Genomic DNA, 16,484 nt, shown 5'->3' on the forward strand with positions numbered 1-16,484 from the left:
TATCCCTAAATTTATCCTTCCCTCTTTCCCCTCTCCTCAGGGAGCGCTCTGAAAAACTTAAGGAGCACTATAGCCAAGACGAGTCCTTGAGCAGAGAACTGATGACCAAGGTAGAGTGGAGGCTGGGGGTCTGGAAAGAGGGGAAGGGCCACGGGGGGAGGGGGACTGGGCAAGCTGTGGTTTTGATAGTTTCTCACTTGAGCTTTCTCTGAAACGTTCCCATCTATCTTCTCCAGGTTAACAAGCTTAGGGATCTGTTTGGCCCATGGGCAGGTGGGGTGCCGTTTGTGGGCAGGAGGCCCTGGTCATGCGACACAGTGGTGTTGGCTGTGCTGTTCCAGGGCGAGTTGCCGAGCTGGCGCCATCAGCAGATTTCTGGCTTCCATGCACTTCCGTCCTGCTGAATGTAGCTTCTCCCAGACTGTTGGGTGGTTGGGTGGGTTTATCCCTCAGCCTAAACCTGTCCTCAGGAAGCCAGGCCCCTGCTGCTCCTTCTATCTTCACCATGTCTCCAAGGGGAGAGCACACTGCCTACCCCAGGGACAGGCACAGCAGGGAATTCCCCTGGCCCAGGTGGACAAACAAGATGCTCATCCTTGGATCTGAACAGCTGGACCAGAGACAGATGTGTGTGCGTTCTGCGACCCCTTCTGGACGCCTAGAACAGTCACTCGAGTCAACAACGGAGTCTCACCTGAATGCCTGGTTGGCAATGACATATACCCCAGGTGGCTTATGAGTAGCGCCTAGGCAACTGATAGATTCTTAGTGGATCCTGCTGAAAGGAAGTTAGGAGCTTCATGTAAACAGGGAAGCAAAATGTCCTCTCACCCCTTCCCTGTTGATCAGAGGTGGCACCTTGGGGGTCCAGTTTCTGAGTGGATAAAGAAAGAGTTCAGTGCAGGGGAATATCCTGAGTGGTTCCTTGGGGAGGAGAAGGGTTTGACATTGCCTCTGTCCCAGCCTGGGGGCCAGACACTCCACGAGACTAGGGCAGGCAGGAGCCATTCAACCAGACTCCCAAGACACCACATCCTCTCCATCCACGCCTCAGCCCACGACCAAGCTTCGAGAGCTCGGAGGTCAGGACTGTTGTCAGTGGTGGGGCTGGGGGTTAGGTGAGGATTTTGGAACAGGGTCTCTGGCTGGGAGGGCCAAGTGGCCTCTCCTCTGTGGCCCCTGAGCAACTCACTGCCCCTGTTTGGGCCTCTGTCTCCCCATCAGGGAAATGGAAGGATGGTGATCGTGTGGTGCAGGCCTCACGTGGGGGTGATGAGGTAAGAGGGAGGAAAGGAATGTGGGAGTTTTCTGCCTGCTCCCTGGAGGGGTGAGGGCAAGAACAGTGATGACAGTCATGCGACAGTGAGTCCTCAGGAGAACCTGTGAAGTAGCTGGAGTTCTCACACTTTCCAGATGAGGAAACAGGCTCAGGGAGTCCAGGACGCAAGCCCAAGCTTACACTCAGAGAGTTGAAACTGGGCTTGTTCTGGAATCACAGGACCTTGGAGGGTGGAGTGGCATTGGTACCAGTTGACTCGAGTCAGATATCCAGTGTCGGAGGCGAGTGGTGCTGGAGAGAAATGCGGTGAGGGGACTATGGCCTCACTGACACTGTCCTCGACCCTGACAGGAGGGGCCTTCCACGTTTGCCCCCCGGAAATCAACCCCCAGAGGGTGCAGGAGAAGGAGCAGCAGCAGCAGCAGGTGAGTGTGCCTGTGGGGGAGGGGCTCTGCGTTCCCAGCTGGAGGCCTCAAATCAAGAGAGGAGGGCCCTTTCTCTTGGTGCCACAGTGTCCGAATCCCCCAGTAGAAGTGACCGGGATGGCCTGGAAGAGCTGGTGCAGGATGGGTTTGTTGTGGGGAGGGACAGGGACCGCATACCCTGTGATTTGCTAGAAGCCTGCCCTGGGAGAGGAGGAGGAGGAGTGTGGTGTTCTTGGGGTGTGAAGCAAGGAGGAATTGAGGGGAGGCTAGTAAGGGTCCTAGGCTGTTCCCCGTGGGAACCCTGGGGTGGGCCAGGAGGCTGTGGCTGTGGACTTTTCAGGGGAGGGTCTGCAGGGGGTCGACTTGAGAGCAAGGGCTCATCCCACCCGCACCCCAATGTCACAAGGTGTCGTCCCCTATCTTGGCACTTTCCTTGGTGACCTGCTTATGCTGTGTCTGGCGATGGGTGATTATCTCGAGGTGGGTGAACCTGAGGCCAGGCAGGAAGGACCACGATCCTGAACCTTGGGATGCGGGAGCCCCCGAAATGTGCTCCGAGCTCTCAGCACTTGACACATCTCTCCTGGGAGCCTCGCAGTGGCCCCTGGGAGCTGGGGCATCAGGCCCATCTTAGAGATGAGTGAACAGAGGCTCCACCTGAGACACCCATTCCGGTTCCCCAGGATGGGGAAACTCAGAGCTGCCTGATGGCACAGCCGCGTGAGGTTTTATCTGAGCTGGACTCAGCCTCTAACTCCCATGTTCCCCATGGAGGGAGAGAGGGGTCGGCCCCCCCCAAGTCAGGCAGCACATATGTGGCTGAGCAGTCCCCTCTGCCTGAGGCCTCAGCCTCCAAGTCTGTCATCAGAGAGGGTTGTGCTGCCAGGTCCCTCAGCCTCCCCCCATGTCCTCCTTCTCTGGAGCCCAGAGCCCGGCCTAGGTCCAAGTCCTGTTTTCTCTGCATGCTCCGCCCCCTCTGGGGACCTGGCAGTCGGGCACCATGAGAAGGGGTGGACATAAGGGGCTAGTCAGTCTATGGCATTCTGTCTGATGGACTCTGGCTCTCCACCTTCCAGGGGAATGAGATCAACCTTAAGAAAGGGACTGAGGTGAGCAGCTGTGGCACTCCCTGCAGGGGAGGGGAAGGAGGTGGAAATCAGAGACCCTCTGGGCAGAACAGTCCCTGGTTCCACCCCCTGTATCTTACATTGAGTGGAAGACTTCGATAACAGAGACGTGGGAGACCCATCCAATTGGCGGGTTGGTTGAGGGGAGGATAGCATCAAGGATAACTTCCTGGAGGAGGGGCTGATTATTCCCATTCTGAGAACAGGTAGAGCCTGGATAGAACTGGTGGGAAGGAGCGTTGCCAGGACTGGTCCCCTGCCCCACCCCTCACCCCCCACAAGGCCCCTGCAGCATCCCCCACCCAGGCCCTGTGTGCATCCTCTCCTTCCCTCTGGTCCCAGGAATACTGAGTCATGAGGGAGATGCTGCTGCTCCCAGTGGTTGCAAAGAATTACAACCAGAGCTGGAGGAGTGATTTGGGGCCTGATTCCAGGACATGGAGCTGCTCAACGAGAATGATAGTTGAGGCTGTGCAGGAGTTGAGTGAGGGCAGGGGTGGACTCTCCATGTTGGCCAGTCCAGAGAGCCTGTCTCCATGGCCCCCTGCTCAGCCCCAGGCCTTATTGCTTGGCGAACTCTGGGACACCCAGACTCCAGCTGCTGGGAAGGCAGTGGGGGGATACCTGAGGTGTGGCTCCTGGTAGGCTCACAGGTGTCTCTCTGCCCTGTAGCTACAGCCTGTCCTGCCTGCTGGATCCCCAGATCTAATTGGCCAGCAGAATATTCAAGGCCAAGAAGAGCCGGCCATCATCAACTTCAGGGGTGAGTGAGTGTCTGGGCTGGGGTGACTGACTCCTAGGAGTTCAGTAAAGCTTTGAGCTAAGCGTGTCCTTGGGGAGTCCGATAGCTGGCACTGGGATCCCAGCTCCACTACTGAGCAGTCCTGTGACTGGGGTGACTCTCTTCAGCTTCCTGAGACTCCGTTTCCTCCTCTGTGAAATAGGTGATAGTAAACGATTTCTCCCGTGGCAGGGACAAGTGGGGTACTGGTGGCTAACAGCACTGAGCACAAGGTCTGCAGCACCCAGTGCAGTGGGGACAGGGTGGGTGGCCATGATTCTGAGGGAGGCCCCCCAAGATAACCCGACTCTTCTACTCAGCCCCCAGGCCCCAATACCGAGCCCCATACCAGTGGCCGATCACAGCCCCATCCTCAGCAGCCGGGACACAGCTGGGAAGCTTGCGATGCACCGGGCCAGCTCCTCCCACCTGACAGGAAGGGGAGCATTGTAAGCTGATTCCTGGAGTCCCCTGAAGCCCAAGAGAGAGAGGACGACCCCATCTCAGCTCCCTGACATCCCCCAGCACCTATGAACCCATTGGGGAGGGACAGTAGTTATTTGTTGTAAATAATAAATGCCATGTTTGAATATTATATTAAAGTCCTGTTCCCTTTACAGCCTGGAACTTGTGGTGTGGTTCTGTCGCTTTCTGTAGGCATGTGAGGGAGACACAGAATCTCACATTTCTCCTTGAATCAAGAACTCTTCCGAGTCATCAGCTTATTATATGTGGGAGAAAGGAGAAGGGCCATCCCCTTCTCTGGCTAGTGGGGACAATCCCAAGTCCCCCTAACACCGAGGACCAGTTCATTTCAGTATCATTCAGCTCCTCCAGGAGCAGACACAGCCCACCACCCCTTCTCCTGAGATTTAAAGGTTGAAGGTACTTTCACAGGCAGAGAAAAAAACCACTGAAATGTGGGTGACTTTAAAACAGCACTACGCAGGACCATGTCATGCCACAGGCAGGGGCTGCCTTCCTAATTCTGGAGGAAGAGGGAATGTTTTCTGCTTCTCTTCTTGAGGTTTCTTTTGACCAAATTTTAGGAACTTGTTGTTTTCTAGTTCAATCTCTGGGAATATATCAGCTCTAAGTGGAGAAAACAATGGAAAAAGATCAAAATGTGCACGTTGAGAGGACAAGACCCGCGGAAGTTCATTTGCAGATGGACTATAGGCAGGCAGGACTTTCCCTCCTGAGGGCCCTCTAGGGGCTCCATGTTCACCTCTGACCTAGATTTGAATCCTGCTGGAATCCTTGTCCAGGACCCTGAATTCCTTTTCCTGCTTGATTTGTATCCAGGAGGAAAGATTTGTGATGCAGCTTTTAAGGCTACAGCTGGGCCTTGTTACATAAACATTACTGCTCCCTGTGAACTAGGATTTTCAGCACCCCTGCCTTCCTTATGCAATTCCCTTTAGGACAGAATTTCCCTAGAAAGCCCCAAACCTCCTCCCTGACTTGGCCTGATGGATCCCGAGTGAGCTCTACTTTGCCAGGATAAGGGACCATAATCCTGGCCAGTCAGTGACCCCACATTGTCCCTTGCTGTCCAAGGTGACTTCTGAGCCCGTGTTCTTCTGAGGTCCATGGTCTTGGACAATCCTCAAGTTTACACACTCAGTGTTGGTGCTCCAAACTCGTCCAAATGGGGCAACTGGGCCCAAGCCCTTAAAGTGTGTCAACCCTGGGTGTCTGTGATTTTTTCCCCAGTCTTGTGTTGTGGTTACATTACAACCACCTGCTGGGGTGTGAACCCTGTTTGGAGCTTTGAAAGATCAGGTATGACGGAGGTGTGGGGGGCTCCAGCAGGGAAAGCCACGGAACTGATGATCCATGGACGTACATGAACACAGCCTTACCAATTAAAATACTGAAATGCTCCCCATCTGATGGTGAATAGACACTGCTCTGAGCTCACACCGAGAACCTACCACATGACTAGAAGCTTTCAAAGGGTTACTAAGTGGCATTTTGAAGCTCTTCCCTTGGGAACACCCTGTAAGACGAGGGCCAGATGAATCGCTTGGCACTTGTGAGTTATCGCCTCCTTTCTGATGGCTGCAAGTGTCACCCAGACACACAGGTTGGACTCTGTCAGGGAAGCCTTCTCAGGACAGCCAGAAGCTGAGGATGAATTCTGGTTCCCGGCATCCCAGGCCCTTCCTGACACAGCATAACCACCCAGGAAAGTGGTTTGGTAATGAAAAAACTGGGAAGGCCATACTTTCCCTCCAAAGAGAAAGCGAAGTGCCAACAGTGAAAGATTGATCCCCCAAATAGACAATTGAATCCCAACAAGCAGTGGGTTCTTGTCAGATTACTGATGCTGAAAAGGCCTCTTTTGATAATAGCACGATCCCCCAACTGCCGTGTCCATCTACATGAATAAAATTTCCAACACATATGGATCTAAAAAACTGAGGGAAATCTGGTATTTCCTTAGATGCAACTCTGAAGTAGCATGCAACAAAGAACATAAAAATGGAGACTTAGAAGTAAATATCTAATTTGAGAACATAGACATCGAAGTGCTTTTGAAATAATATTTTGGAATCTATTGGAATATTACACAAAAAGAATAATCCACTTTAAGTAGGTTTTACTGTGACTGTGGGGAAAAACTGAATCATCCCGTGACGTTGATAACTCTCTGCTGACTTGAAAGTAAAAATAAATAATGTGCATAGTAAAGGAAAATGAGAGAACAGCATGAAAAAAGATTTTTCTGTCCTCGCCTGAAACTCAACCTCTCACCTCAGAAAGAAACCACTGTCTATATTTTCTATTTCATGCAGCAGAGTTTAATAAAAGAAACGTATTGGTATGTTTTAAAGTTTCAAGAGCTCAAAGCAAGGAAACATTAGGGACGCTGCCAAGAGACCTCACTGAGGTGCCTGCTCCATTTCATCTGCTGTCAGGACGTCCTTCTTGGCCCCTCACTTTCTCTGCCTCGCTAGCAAGTCTGTCCGCCATCAGTGCTACCACCAGTCTCTCTCCTGTGCTCTTCACTGCCCTTTCCTCCTTCCTGATACCTTCCTCAGTCGCCAGAAATTGTTGACAGTGGAACTGTGGAATGCCCAGATCAGCTCCTGGAATCATCTCTGCCAAATCTGAAGACCGGCAGGAGTGGGCATGGAACCTGGAGTGCAGACTACCTGCGAGCACACCTGGCAGGGATTCACCTGTGTGACTAGGTGCAAGTTTTTGCAACGCTTTGGCAAGATTGAAAGGACTTACCAGTTGTCCTGCATTGCTGCAGGCCTGGAGTCCTTGCGGTCTCTCGGGCCAGCAGACCTGGTGGGGCTGGTCCAAAGTGTCCTCCCAGAGACCCGTCACTGCCAGAATGGGATGGGATTCTAGTATCCGGCCTCTTGAATATGTCACTGGACATCCTCAAAGGGTTGAAGATGCTTAAACCAGGCTTTGGTTTGGACTGGTTCCCACAGTTACACTGCTTCCTCTGTGAAGATGTGACTATCATCCTTCTTTTCCTTTTACCCTACAAAAGTAAATCATGAAATTGGGTCAAATGACAAAGGAACCCTGACTTTTTAGGACAATTATCCTGGTTGTTTTGTACTTCCACCCTCCCTCTGTCCTCCAGGGATAGATCTGACTTGTGTCCTGGGATGTCATCAGGCAAATTTGCATCAAGAACAGAAAGCTCCAGGTCAAAATTCAAGGCTACTCCAGATCATTTCTCCTCCCCCATCCTGTTAACACCCCTCCCTGTTTGAGTGTGTTTCTATTATATTCTTGTCCTTGTCACTCTAAACCGCACAAGTCCTGACACTCCCTCTCAGGGCAGTCGGTCCCCAAACCTTTACTAAATCCCAAATCCTACCATTTCTGTGTTTTCTGACTACTCATTTGCTTAATCCATTGACCACTTGGTGTTCATAGAAGTTAAATCAATAGTGACATTATCAACCACCCCCTGTTAACGACTTACTCCCATATCCCAGATGTTCACATAATCCAAACAATTATGGTCAAAAGTAAATAATTCAGAAAACGTATTCAGTCACCACAAATTCCTGATCTCTAATACTTTTATTCAAACACTCATACAGTAGATACCTGTCCCTCAAGATCAGAAGTAATGCCAGATCACCGATCCCCACCTTAAGTTCCTCCTACACCTATCAATCCTGGATTCCATGGACTATGATCTCAATACTTTCCTTGGAATAATAAAAAATTCCTTACCACTCATTTATGTTGTAAACCTCCAAACCAAGACGTTCCCAATTATCTGCCATGCCGTAGCTACTGCTGGTCTTATAACAAACTGAAGAAAAAACATGAAACATTATCTTTTGGTACCATTGTAAAAACAAAACCATCTGCATCAACTGGGAAGCACCCATAATGCCTGAAAATTTTGTTCTCTTTTTTTGTGTTGGGTCAATAACAAAAAGAAAAATCAATTAAAAAATGGGCAATGGACCAGAATAGACTTTTTCCAGTGAAGACATACAAGGGACCAATAGGTGTATGAAAAGGTGTTCGGCATCACTAATCAGGGAATGCAAATCAAAACCACAATGAGCTATCACTTCACACATGTTAAGATGGTGATTATCAAAAAAACTAAAGATGGCAAATGTTGGTGAGGATGTGGAGAAAAGGAACCCTTGTGGGAATGTAAATTAGTACAGCCATTATGGAAAACAGTGAGCTTCCTCCAAAAATGAAAACTAACATATGATGCAGCAATCCCACTTCTAGTATATACCCACAGGAATTGAAATCAGGGTCTCAACGAGATACCTGCTCTCTAATGTTCATTGCAGCTAATTCACAATAGCCAAGACACGGAAGTAACATAAATGTCACTGATGGATGAATGGATAAAGAAATGCAATATTAGTCAACCTTGAAAAAAGAAGGAATTTCTGCCATTTTTGACAACATGGAAGACATTATGCTAAGTAAAATAAGGCAGACAGAGAAAGGCGAATACTCACTTATATGTGGAATCTAAAATAGTCAAACTCATACAAGCACAGGTTAGAATGGTGGTTACCAGGGGCTGGGGGGATGGATAAATAAGGAGCTGATAGTCAAAGGATACAAAATTTCTGTTATCAAGATAAATAAGTTCTGGAGATGTAGGACAAGCATAGTACCTACAGCTGACAAGACTGTATTGCATACGTCACATTTGCTAATAGAGTAGATATTAAGAGTTCTTACCACAGAATAATAGTACAAAAGGAGTTGAGAGAAAACTTTGGGAGGTGATGGATATGTTTGTGGCCTTGATGGTGGTGACAGTCTCAAGGGTGTATACTTAGGTCCAAATCCATCAAGCTGTATATGGAAAAGTAAGACATAATCGTTGATTCCTCTGCACCTTGAAATACACCGTGTCCTCATCACAAGAGAAAAAAATTTGTAACTATGTATGGGGATGGATGTTAACTGGACTTATTGTGGTCATCATTTCAACATATATACAAACAATGAATCATTATGTTGTACCCCTGAAACTAATATAATGTTGTATGTCAACATTACCTCAATAAAGACAATATAACAGAGAAAACCATTTGAATATTGTAAATGAGTTCAGTGAATCCCTGAAACTGCCCCATTCCCATATGAGAGTTACTGGAAGCAGAGAGGATGAAGTAAGATGGAAGAAAGTTGTACAAAACAGTAATCAAATTAAAATCATTTAAGTTGCTATGAGCTCCTTGTGGCAAAGTTCTATGAGCACTGATCATTCACCTTTTCTTGGAAAAGCATACTTTCAGATCCAACCCATAATAGTTTCATTATTTGCTCTAATAAGAAAATTTCAACTTAATAAATAAAACCAAAAGCATCCCTTATGTATGAATAAAGTTAGTGAACTTTACAGAGAAAAGAGCATATTTGCACACTCAATAAAGGAAACAGAAGAACTGAATGATGATTGATTCTCATTCAAGCTTATCTTTGAAAGCCAGTAAAACCAGGTTATCTTTTCAAGGATGTGTGTAGAGCTGTCAGCCTTGGAAGACAGAAATAGTGACCTCCTCTGGAGCAAAGGGCAGGCTTGCTTACTGCCCAGTATAATAGAAATAACACCCCTCCCTGGGGCAAAGGTCAGCAGACTTCCTGCCCATTATCAAAGATTTGAGTTCCTTAAGCTCTGAATTCTTGCAAACCTCTGCATGTCACCCGGCCCACTGTGTATCACCCTGTAAGAAGTGGGATTTAGTGAACCGGTGCAAATGCTGATACTCTGGCCACTGCTATTGCTGTGACATTAAGTCCTTTGTCTCTGACCCATGGGTCTCATGTCTTTTGCCAAGATCTATAAGACCATGGTAGGCTGACTTATTAACTTGCAGGTAAGGTAAAATATCAGGCCTTTCACAGTTCCTGACAAGCGCTTTAAGTAACTAGTAGTCCTAGGAACAGAGAGTTACCCAGAACAATATGCATGGATGGTCTTCATAGAAGACTTCATGCAACCAAAACTTTAATAAGGCTCTCTGACCTCTTTTATTTCTACCCCAATTAGAAGGAGAGGCACCAAGCTATTACAGACCTATGGCTTGTGCAAGCCACCTGGAGACCTAGTGACCAGAAACTTCCCATGGGGAGCAAAGACAGATGGGCATATTTCCAAAATGGACCCATCTGCCTCCCTATCATCCAAAAGACAGTACATTATCTTAATTTATGATGATTTCATTCATTAAAATCTTGTGATGGGCCAAAGATACACTTCTAAGAGGAGTGAGGCACATGGCAGTTGTCAGTAGATTAACAGATTTGGTGAATATGAAACTCTAAACTAAACTTAGTGTTCTAATCAATTATAAGGTACAACAAATTTAATTAGATCAATTAAATGATATTTAATGGTATGCCTGATTATTACTCTGCAATAATGATCAAGAAGCTCATATAAATAACTATAATTGGTCTTACTTTAAAATATGATAGTCAAGACTTTTTGAGATAAGCTGGAGAGAAGGTAGGGGAGAAATAGATAGCTGCTCTAAAGCCACTTTCAAGACAGCTGGATCTACATGTAACCCAGGAGATCGAGGCAGATGGCTGTGTGCCTAGATCCTCCCTGAACTGTGGTTCTCAGGGATGTCACGGGGCTGAAGCAGCTTTCTGAATTGTGTTTACATGTCCATGTGTACAATACCCCTGACCATGAGGATGAAACACCATTCAATCATCCCTTACACCCCTCTAATTTACAATTAGATTTCAAAATCATTGTATCATTACATGATCATTTATTCCTCAAACCTGTAGGATGCCGAGCTAAAAGAAAATCAAATTTCAATGGCTTCTTTTCTTTCAAGGACCAAGACGTTCTTTCACAGTTGGAATACGGATTAGAGGATAAATCCAAGTCAATGGAAACAACTTAAGAAATGAACAGAGGAATATTTCATTCCTATATATACACAGTTTTCACTGTGGCAAAAACAGAGTTACATTTTAAAAAATGAGAATTTTTTGAAATTTTATAGATATTAAAGACATTGTTTTGCTTATATTCCCTTTGGTTTACCAAATGAAACTCACTCTTTAATGGGCATTTCTAGCATTGAGTGCTAATAACAGCAGCTTTTTAAAATTCTTATTTTTCCCCGGTCAAAGACCAAGGGCAGAGGTCATCAAGAGGTCAAGTCTAATCTACCTACAGATGTGGCAGGCTTAACTATGGATGTTCAAGCCAGACATTGCCAGCAGAACCAAATCTCTTCACCCATAGGTGAGTTTTTACTAGTAATCACAGAGACTTAAGAATATCAAAGGAAATTCTGTTGTTTTTTTGTGTGTGTGTGTGAGAAGGACCAGTCCTGAGCTAACATCCAATGTCAATCCCCCACTTTTTTGCTGAGGAAGACCGGCTCTGGGTTAACATCCGTGCCCATCCTCCTCTACTTTATATGGGACACTGCTACAGCATGGCTTAAGAAGCGGTGCATCGCTGTGTGCCTGGGATCTGAACCGGCAAACCCCGGGCCGCTGCAGCGGAGTGTGTGGGCTTAACCGCTTGTGCCACTGGGCAGGTCCTCAAAGGAAATTCTTTATTAAGAACCAAAGTTATAGATTCCTATCTTGGGTTCATTACTTTGAATTTTTGACCCAAATCATATATATCGATTGGACCATGCTCAATTCTATGATCTTTGGAAGATTCAGTCTACAGCTGAAGAGAAACTGATGCGACACCAATATCTTATCCTCTCTGAAGTCCAACTGAGAGCCCCTGGAGTCAGAAGTTTTCAAGACAAGAAAAAGTCATCCTTCTGAACAGAGAGAGTAGAGGCTATTCAAACATTCAACTTTAAATTGTTAACATGACTCGTTAGAATGTGATGGAGCAAGCATAATACCTTCTAAGTTTCAAGATTTTTCTCCAGAATACTGAGATGGATGACCTTGAAGGCCAATTTCCCCATAAATGTATTTATTCAGTGATAAAATTAATTTCCCTATAAAATAATTCCCATAAAAATGTTAAAAATATATCATAGTCTCTCACTAAAAGGAAACAAAGCAAACTGAGCAGTTGAATAGCAGTGCAATAAATTCCATACAATGATCTTACTGCAGCGTTATGTACAATAGTGAAACTGGATGTAATCCCATTTCTATCAAAGAAGAAGTAAACAGATTATGGTATTCCTGTTCTTTGGAATACCTCTAAAACATTTAAAATGGTAAGTTAGAATGATGTGCACTGATAACGGGAAACGTCTATGATATATGGTTTAGGAAACAGCAAATTGCAAAACGATGTAGTTATGTAATTTATGTTAAAAACTTTATGTGTGTTTATAAATACATAGGAAATGTCCAGAAGAATAAACCCCACCTTGTTAACAACAGTTCCCTCTGAGTAGAGGAGTGAGTTTTCAGGGAAGAGGATGAAAGTGGAGGGTTTCGCTTTCTATAGATCTGTGTAATTTGACATTTTTAACAGGATGTATTTCTTTCATAATTAGAAAAATGAGTGATGTGGCCATTTTGTGCAGGGCAACAGTATTATGTTCACCAGTCTCTGTACTGTATGTTACTGCACAGCACGGACTGTAGGAGAAAGCCCAGGGGAGCAATGAAGACAAAGAAGACATGACACCCGCAAAAAGAGTATTTCTACATAAACAAACCTTCCAGGCGAGTGATGGTCAGTGTCCACTGCTCCAGCTCTCGCAATAAACCTAGAACCTTCCCAGGATAAGCCGGAGGACCACGCCCAACTAGTCCACTGCCTGCCCGGGGCCTGTTTATGCAAGGTGACTGCCATCAAGCAGATAATGGACTCAGGATGGGGTGAGAGGCGGAGTTCCAAGTGGAGATTCAAAATGTACCAAGAAATTTTGTGAAGTGAAGGAAGCTACTCGACCTCTCTGAGCCTCAGTGTCCCCACCCCTGTAGAATGGGGATCACAGGTCTACTTCACAGAGCTGTTGGGGAAGATACATAAAAGTGCCTGTGACAGCCAGTGTCCACATTATTAACAAAGTTGTATCTGACTTCAGAATAATCGATGAAAAGAATAATGTTAATGAGACCAAAGACGAGATGCCCAGCTTCGTAAGCAGCATGAGAGTGAGAGGAGCTCTGACTAAGCAGGGTTCTTCACAGCTCCACTGGAGAGGACGAACACGGGCTACACCTGGATAAGTCAATGTTGTACAATGACTCGTGTAGTGAGGGTGGGTCCCTAAAGACACTGCGAAATACAGTTACACACAGTGGCTCCTAGAAAACAACTACAAAGCAATCAACACAGCAGATAGGAATAGGAAAGGGGCAAGCAGAGGAGGGTAAGAGCCACAAAATCTGATGGAAGACACTGAACCACGATGAGCGCCCAGCTCTGTCAACAGCTGTTGTGGTTGCGCTAGGAGATCAAACATCTGAGAAAGCCATTGTGGGGACGCTGGGGGCACAGTGGTCACTGCAGCCACACCTCAACAGCAGTGCATCGGAGCACACACACCCCAAAACTTTCCTCTCCATTAATTCTTGTTTTAAGATGATGAATATCCTCATGTTTCAATGTCTCCTTCCAACCCATGTGGACGAGTGTTGTCAGAACCCCCTGAAAAATGCACAGGCCAGAGTGGGATGGAACACTGGGCGCTGGGGGAGCAGCGCTGCACCTGACCACACGGACTATCACCTGGGCCTATTGAACACGAGAGAAGAATCCGAGGATGTGGTCTAAAGAGAATTCCCTGTCTTGCCACATTCAGAGACACCACAGAGTTTCTCGTCCATTTTACAAAATAACATTTTACAAAAATGTTAGAGAATTCATGTGTCATTTATTCATAAAGAGGCAAATTCTTGACAAAGTGACAGGGTCCAGTTTCCATGACCAGGTTTTTCAGTTGTTTTGATAATATCCCACATTCAGGAATCGGAAATGTAACCTACTGGGATGTGTAATATAAACAAGGACTTTTTTTCATGTAGATCAATGCCCAGATTTTTGGGGAGGACATAAGTCGTGAAAGCTGCTAACCACTCCTCCACAGGTTTCAATAGAACTTTTAAATTAATTTACCAATCTCAGGAAAAGAGATTTTGGCCATTCAAATTTTTTATTTCTGCATTCAAGTGTACAGTACAGCCAAGAGAATAAACAGAAAAAAATTGACAAGAAGATCTTGCTTGCATTTCATCTTTTGCAAATAAGCAAGCTATTTTATGCTCTGTTCCTTTCACTATTCTAATCAATTTTTAAAGAATACGGTACATCTGACTATCCCTGGGCGTGTTTATCCGGGAACTTTGCCGGAATCCAAAGCAGAGATGTTAAAGCTGACGAATTTCAAATGCTGCCCAAGTGCTGTCTACCTTACACATCCGTCTCCCAAAGGTGGACCACCGGTCTCTTCCTGAGGGATCAGAGTCGTCACCTGTGTCTCTGAGAGACTGGCCACTCAGGCCTGAGCTGAGATTAGGTGATCAATCTAAAGGGCAAAATGCTTAAGCTATTCTCATCTTAAGGATGCTGTTTCAGAGGCCTCTACACTGGAATGGGTTGGTGAAAATGGCCTACTAGATACTTTCCTGGGAATTGGCTTGTTCTCCTCTGCTCTTAGCGGATCCTGGGGAAACCAGTGATTAACCTCAAGGATGCCTCAACTTCCACATCTGCAAAAAAGGCAAGCAACAGCCAATGTTACCACCCTGCAAAGCTCTTAAGTTGTGCTTGTAAGAGGGGCCACAAGGGCGAATTTCTCCCAAAAGCTAATGAAATGTTGGCACTTTGGCTGGAGAAGGCAGAGGGCAACATGCAAAGTGGAAAGTTTCTGGGATGTCAAACCAGTTCCCATAAGCATTTTAGAGAAGCACCTGGCCCTGGACTAGGTAGGAGGCTGTGGAAAGACCCACAGGCATGCAGGTGGGAGGAGGAATCAAGCCACGGAGGGAGGCGGTGTGGAAGAGGGATGAGTCTGGCTTCAACTTTGGACAAAAGCAGTTGCACGCTGCAGGCCCGAGGCTGCCCACGCAGCCGCCACACCCTCCTAACTCCCTGGTCCTTCTCGTCCCATCACATCCCTCCGGGGCTCAGTCCACGTGGAGCAGGTGCAGGACAAGTGTCTGCAACCAATGACGGTTTTGCCCTCAGCCAAACACACACCACCCTGTTCCTCCCCCTAGGGCTAGGCACCACCCTGTGCCCAGAGCATCCTGGGAGTTGTAGTCCTGCAGCCCTACAGGCTGCCTGCTGGGAGCAGTTAAGAGACAAAAGCTCCCAGCATGCACAGCTAGGGGCCCCAATTCCTGCCTCGTCCCTCCGTCCCTGGGCCCCAATCCTCTGCTTCTCCACCCCACTCTCTACCCCGCCTCTTCTCTATACCACACCCACCCTTCATGCCCTGTGTACCCCCCAGAGTATGCGCAGTGAGGATGGACTGCATCCCTTGAGCCCGGTACTCAGGTAGGTGTGGGGCTCACCAGACTAGCTGTTGCTGAGGATGCTTGCAGCCCTATTGGAAGCACCTTGGTCAGTAGTTGAAAAGTAAATTCAATATCTAAAATGGAAATACCGGGTGCCTGGGATCCTGGAATTTGCCTTTTCAAGGCCACCGGTCCTACCATCCCCTGCATCCCTCCAGGCTGCCATGATCCTCCCTCTGGACCCCGTGGTCAGGGTCGCTGCAGAGATCCTCCTTTTGGACCCCACCCACCTGAAGGGCCCATACCTTGGTCAGGCATCTTAGAAGGACTGCCCTGAGACATGTCATAAAAAGGAGAAAACATCACAGTGCACAGCCCCAATTCCTGCATTGTACAGACAGGAAACTCAGATGCACTGGTAAGTGACCCCTAAGCCACTTTGGGTAACCACACTCATGCCCCTTGTCCAACGCTGCACACAGGCTTGTTCACTGGACTTCTTTATCCCAGTGTGGACCTCTTGGCCTCGTTAACACAGGCAACAGCACCAAAACTTCTCGTTGCTCTTTCCCACTATGTTAGGCAAGTTTGTGTAGGAAGGTAATATGCAATTTCTGCTCTACTATAGGGCTGGCTCCTTGGCAACCAGTTTTAATATCCCTTTTTAAATATACCCTCAGAATCACAAAATAATTAAGCAAAATAATTTGTTGCTGTTGGGGGTTATGGTGATAATTCTCTGAAGTCATTTTTCCATTTAGCTACTCTGACTCCAAATACTACAGCACCACATGCTTCTCAGACTGGTGGATGCACAGCTCCACTTCTTTGCAGAGAGGATGCACAACAGCAGAATATCCATGGCCCGACTTTCCGGAGCATCAGTATTACTACAAGATTTAGAAGAAGCAAAGTTATGTCATTTCCGAGGTAAGGAGTTAAAAACTTAAAACTAAGATGAGGTGGGAAAGTCATAT

General features: G+C 46.9%; 1 protein-coding gene and 1 long non-coding RNA gene across 4 annotated transcripts in view; both read left to right on the plus strand.

Moving 5' to 3' along the window:
* Positions 1 to 16,484, plus strand: part of LOC131399217 (uncharacterized) — a 258,978-nt gene that overhangs the window by 114,693 nt on the left and 127,801 nt on the right. The window lies entirely within an intron of this gene.
* LOC131399215 (ral guanine nucleotide dissociation stimulator-like 3) overlaps positions 62 to 16,484 on the plus strand; it is a 116,127-nt gene continuing 99,704 nt past the window's right edge. Inside the window, exon 1 of the mRNA XM_058533406.1 lies at positions 62 to 110. Within this exon, the coding sequence (XP_058389389.1) occupies positions 102 to 110 (9 nt within the window). The 5' untranslated portion in view covers positions 62 to 101. The remainder of the gene's footprint in view (positions 111 to 16,484) is intronic.

Source organism: Diceros bicornis, chromosome 37, assembly GCF_020826845.1.
Source record: "Diceros bicornis minor isolate mBicDic1 chromosome 37, mDicBic1.mat.cur, whole genome shotgun sequence".
Classification (NCBI taxonomy): Eukaryota; Metazoa; Chordata; class Mammalia; order Perissodactyla; family Rhinocerotidae; genus Diceros; species Diceros bicornis.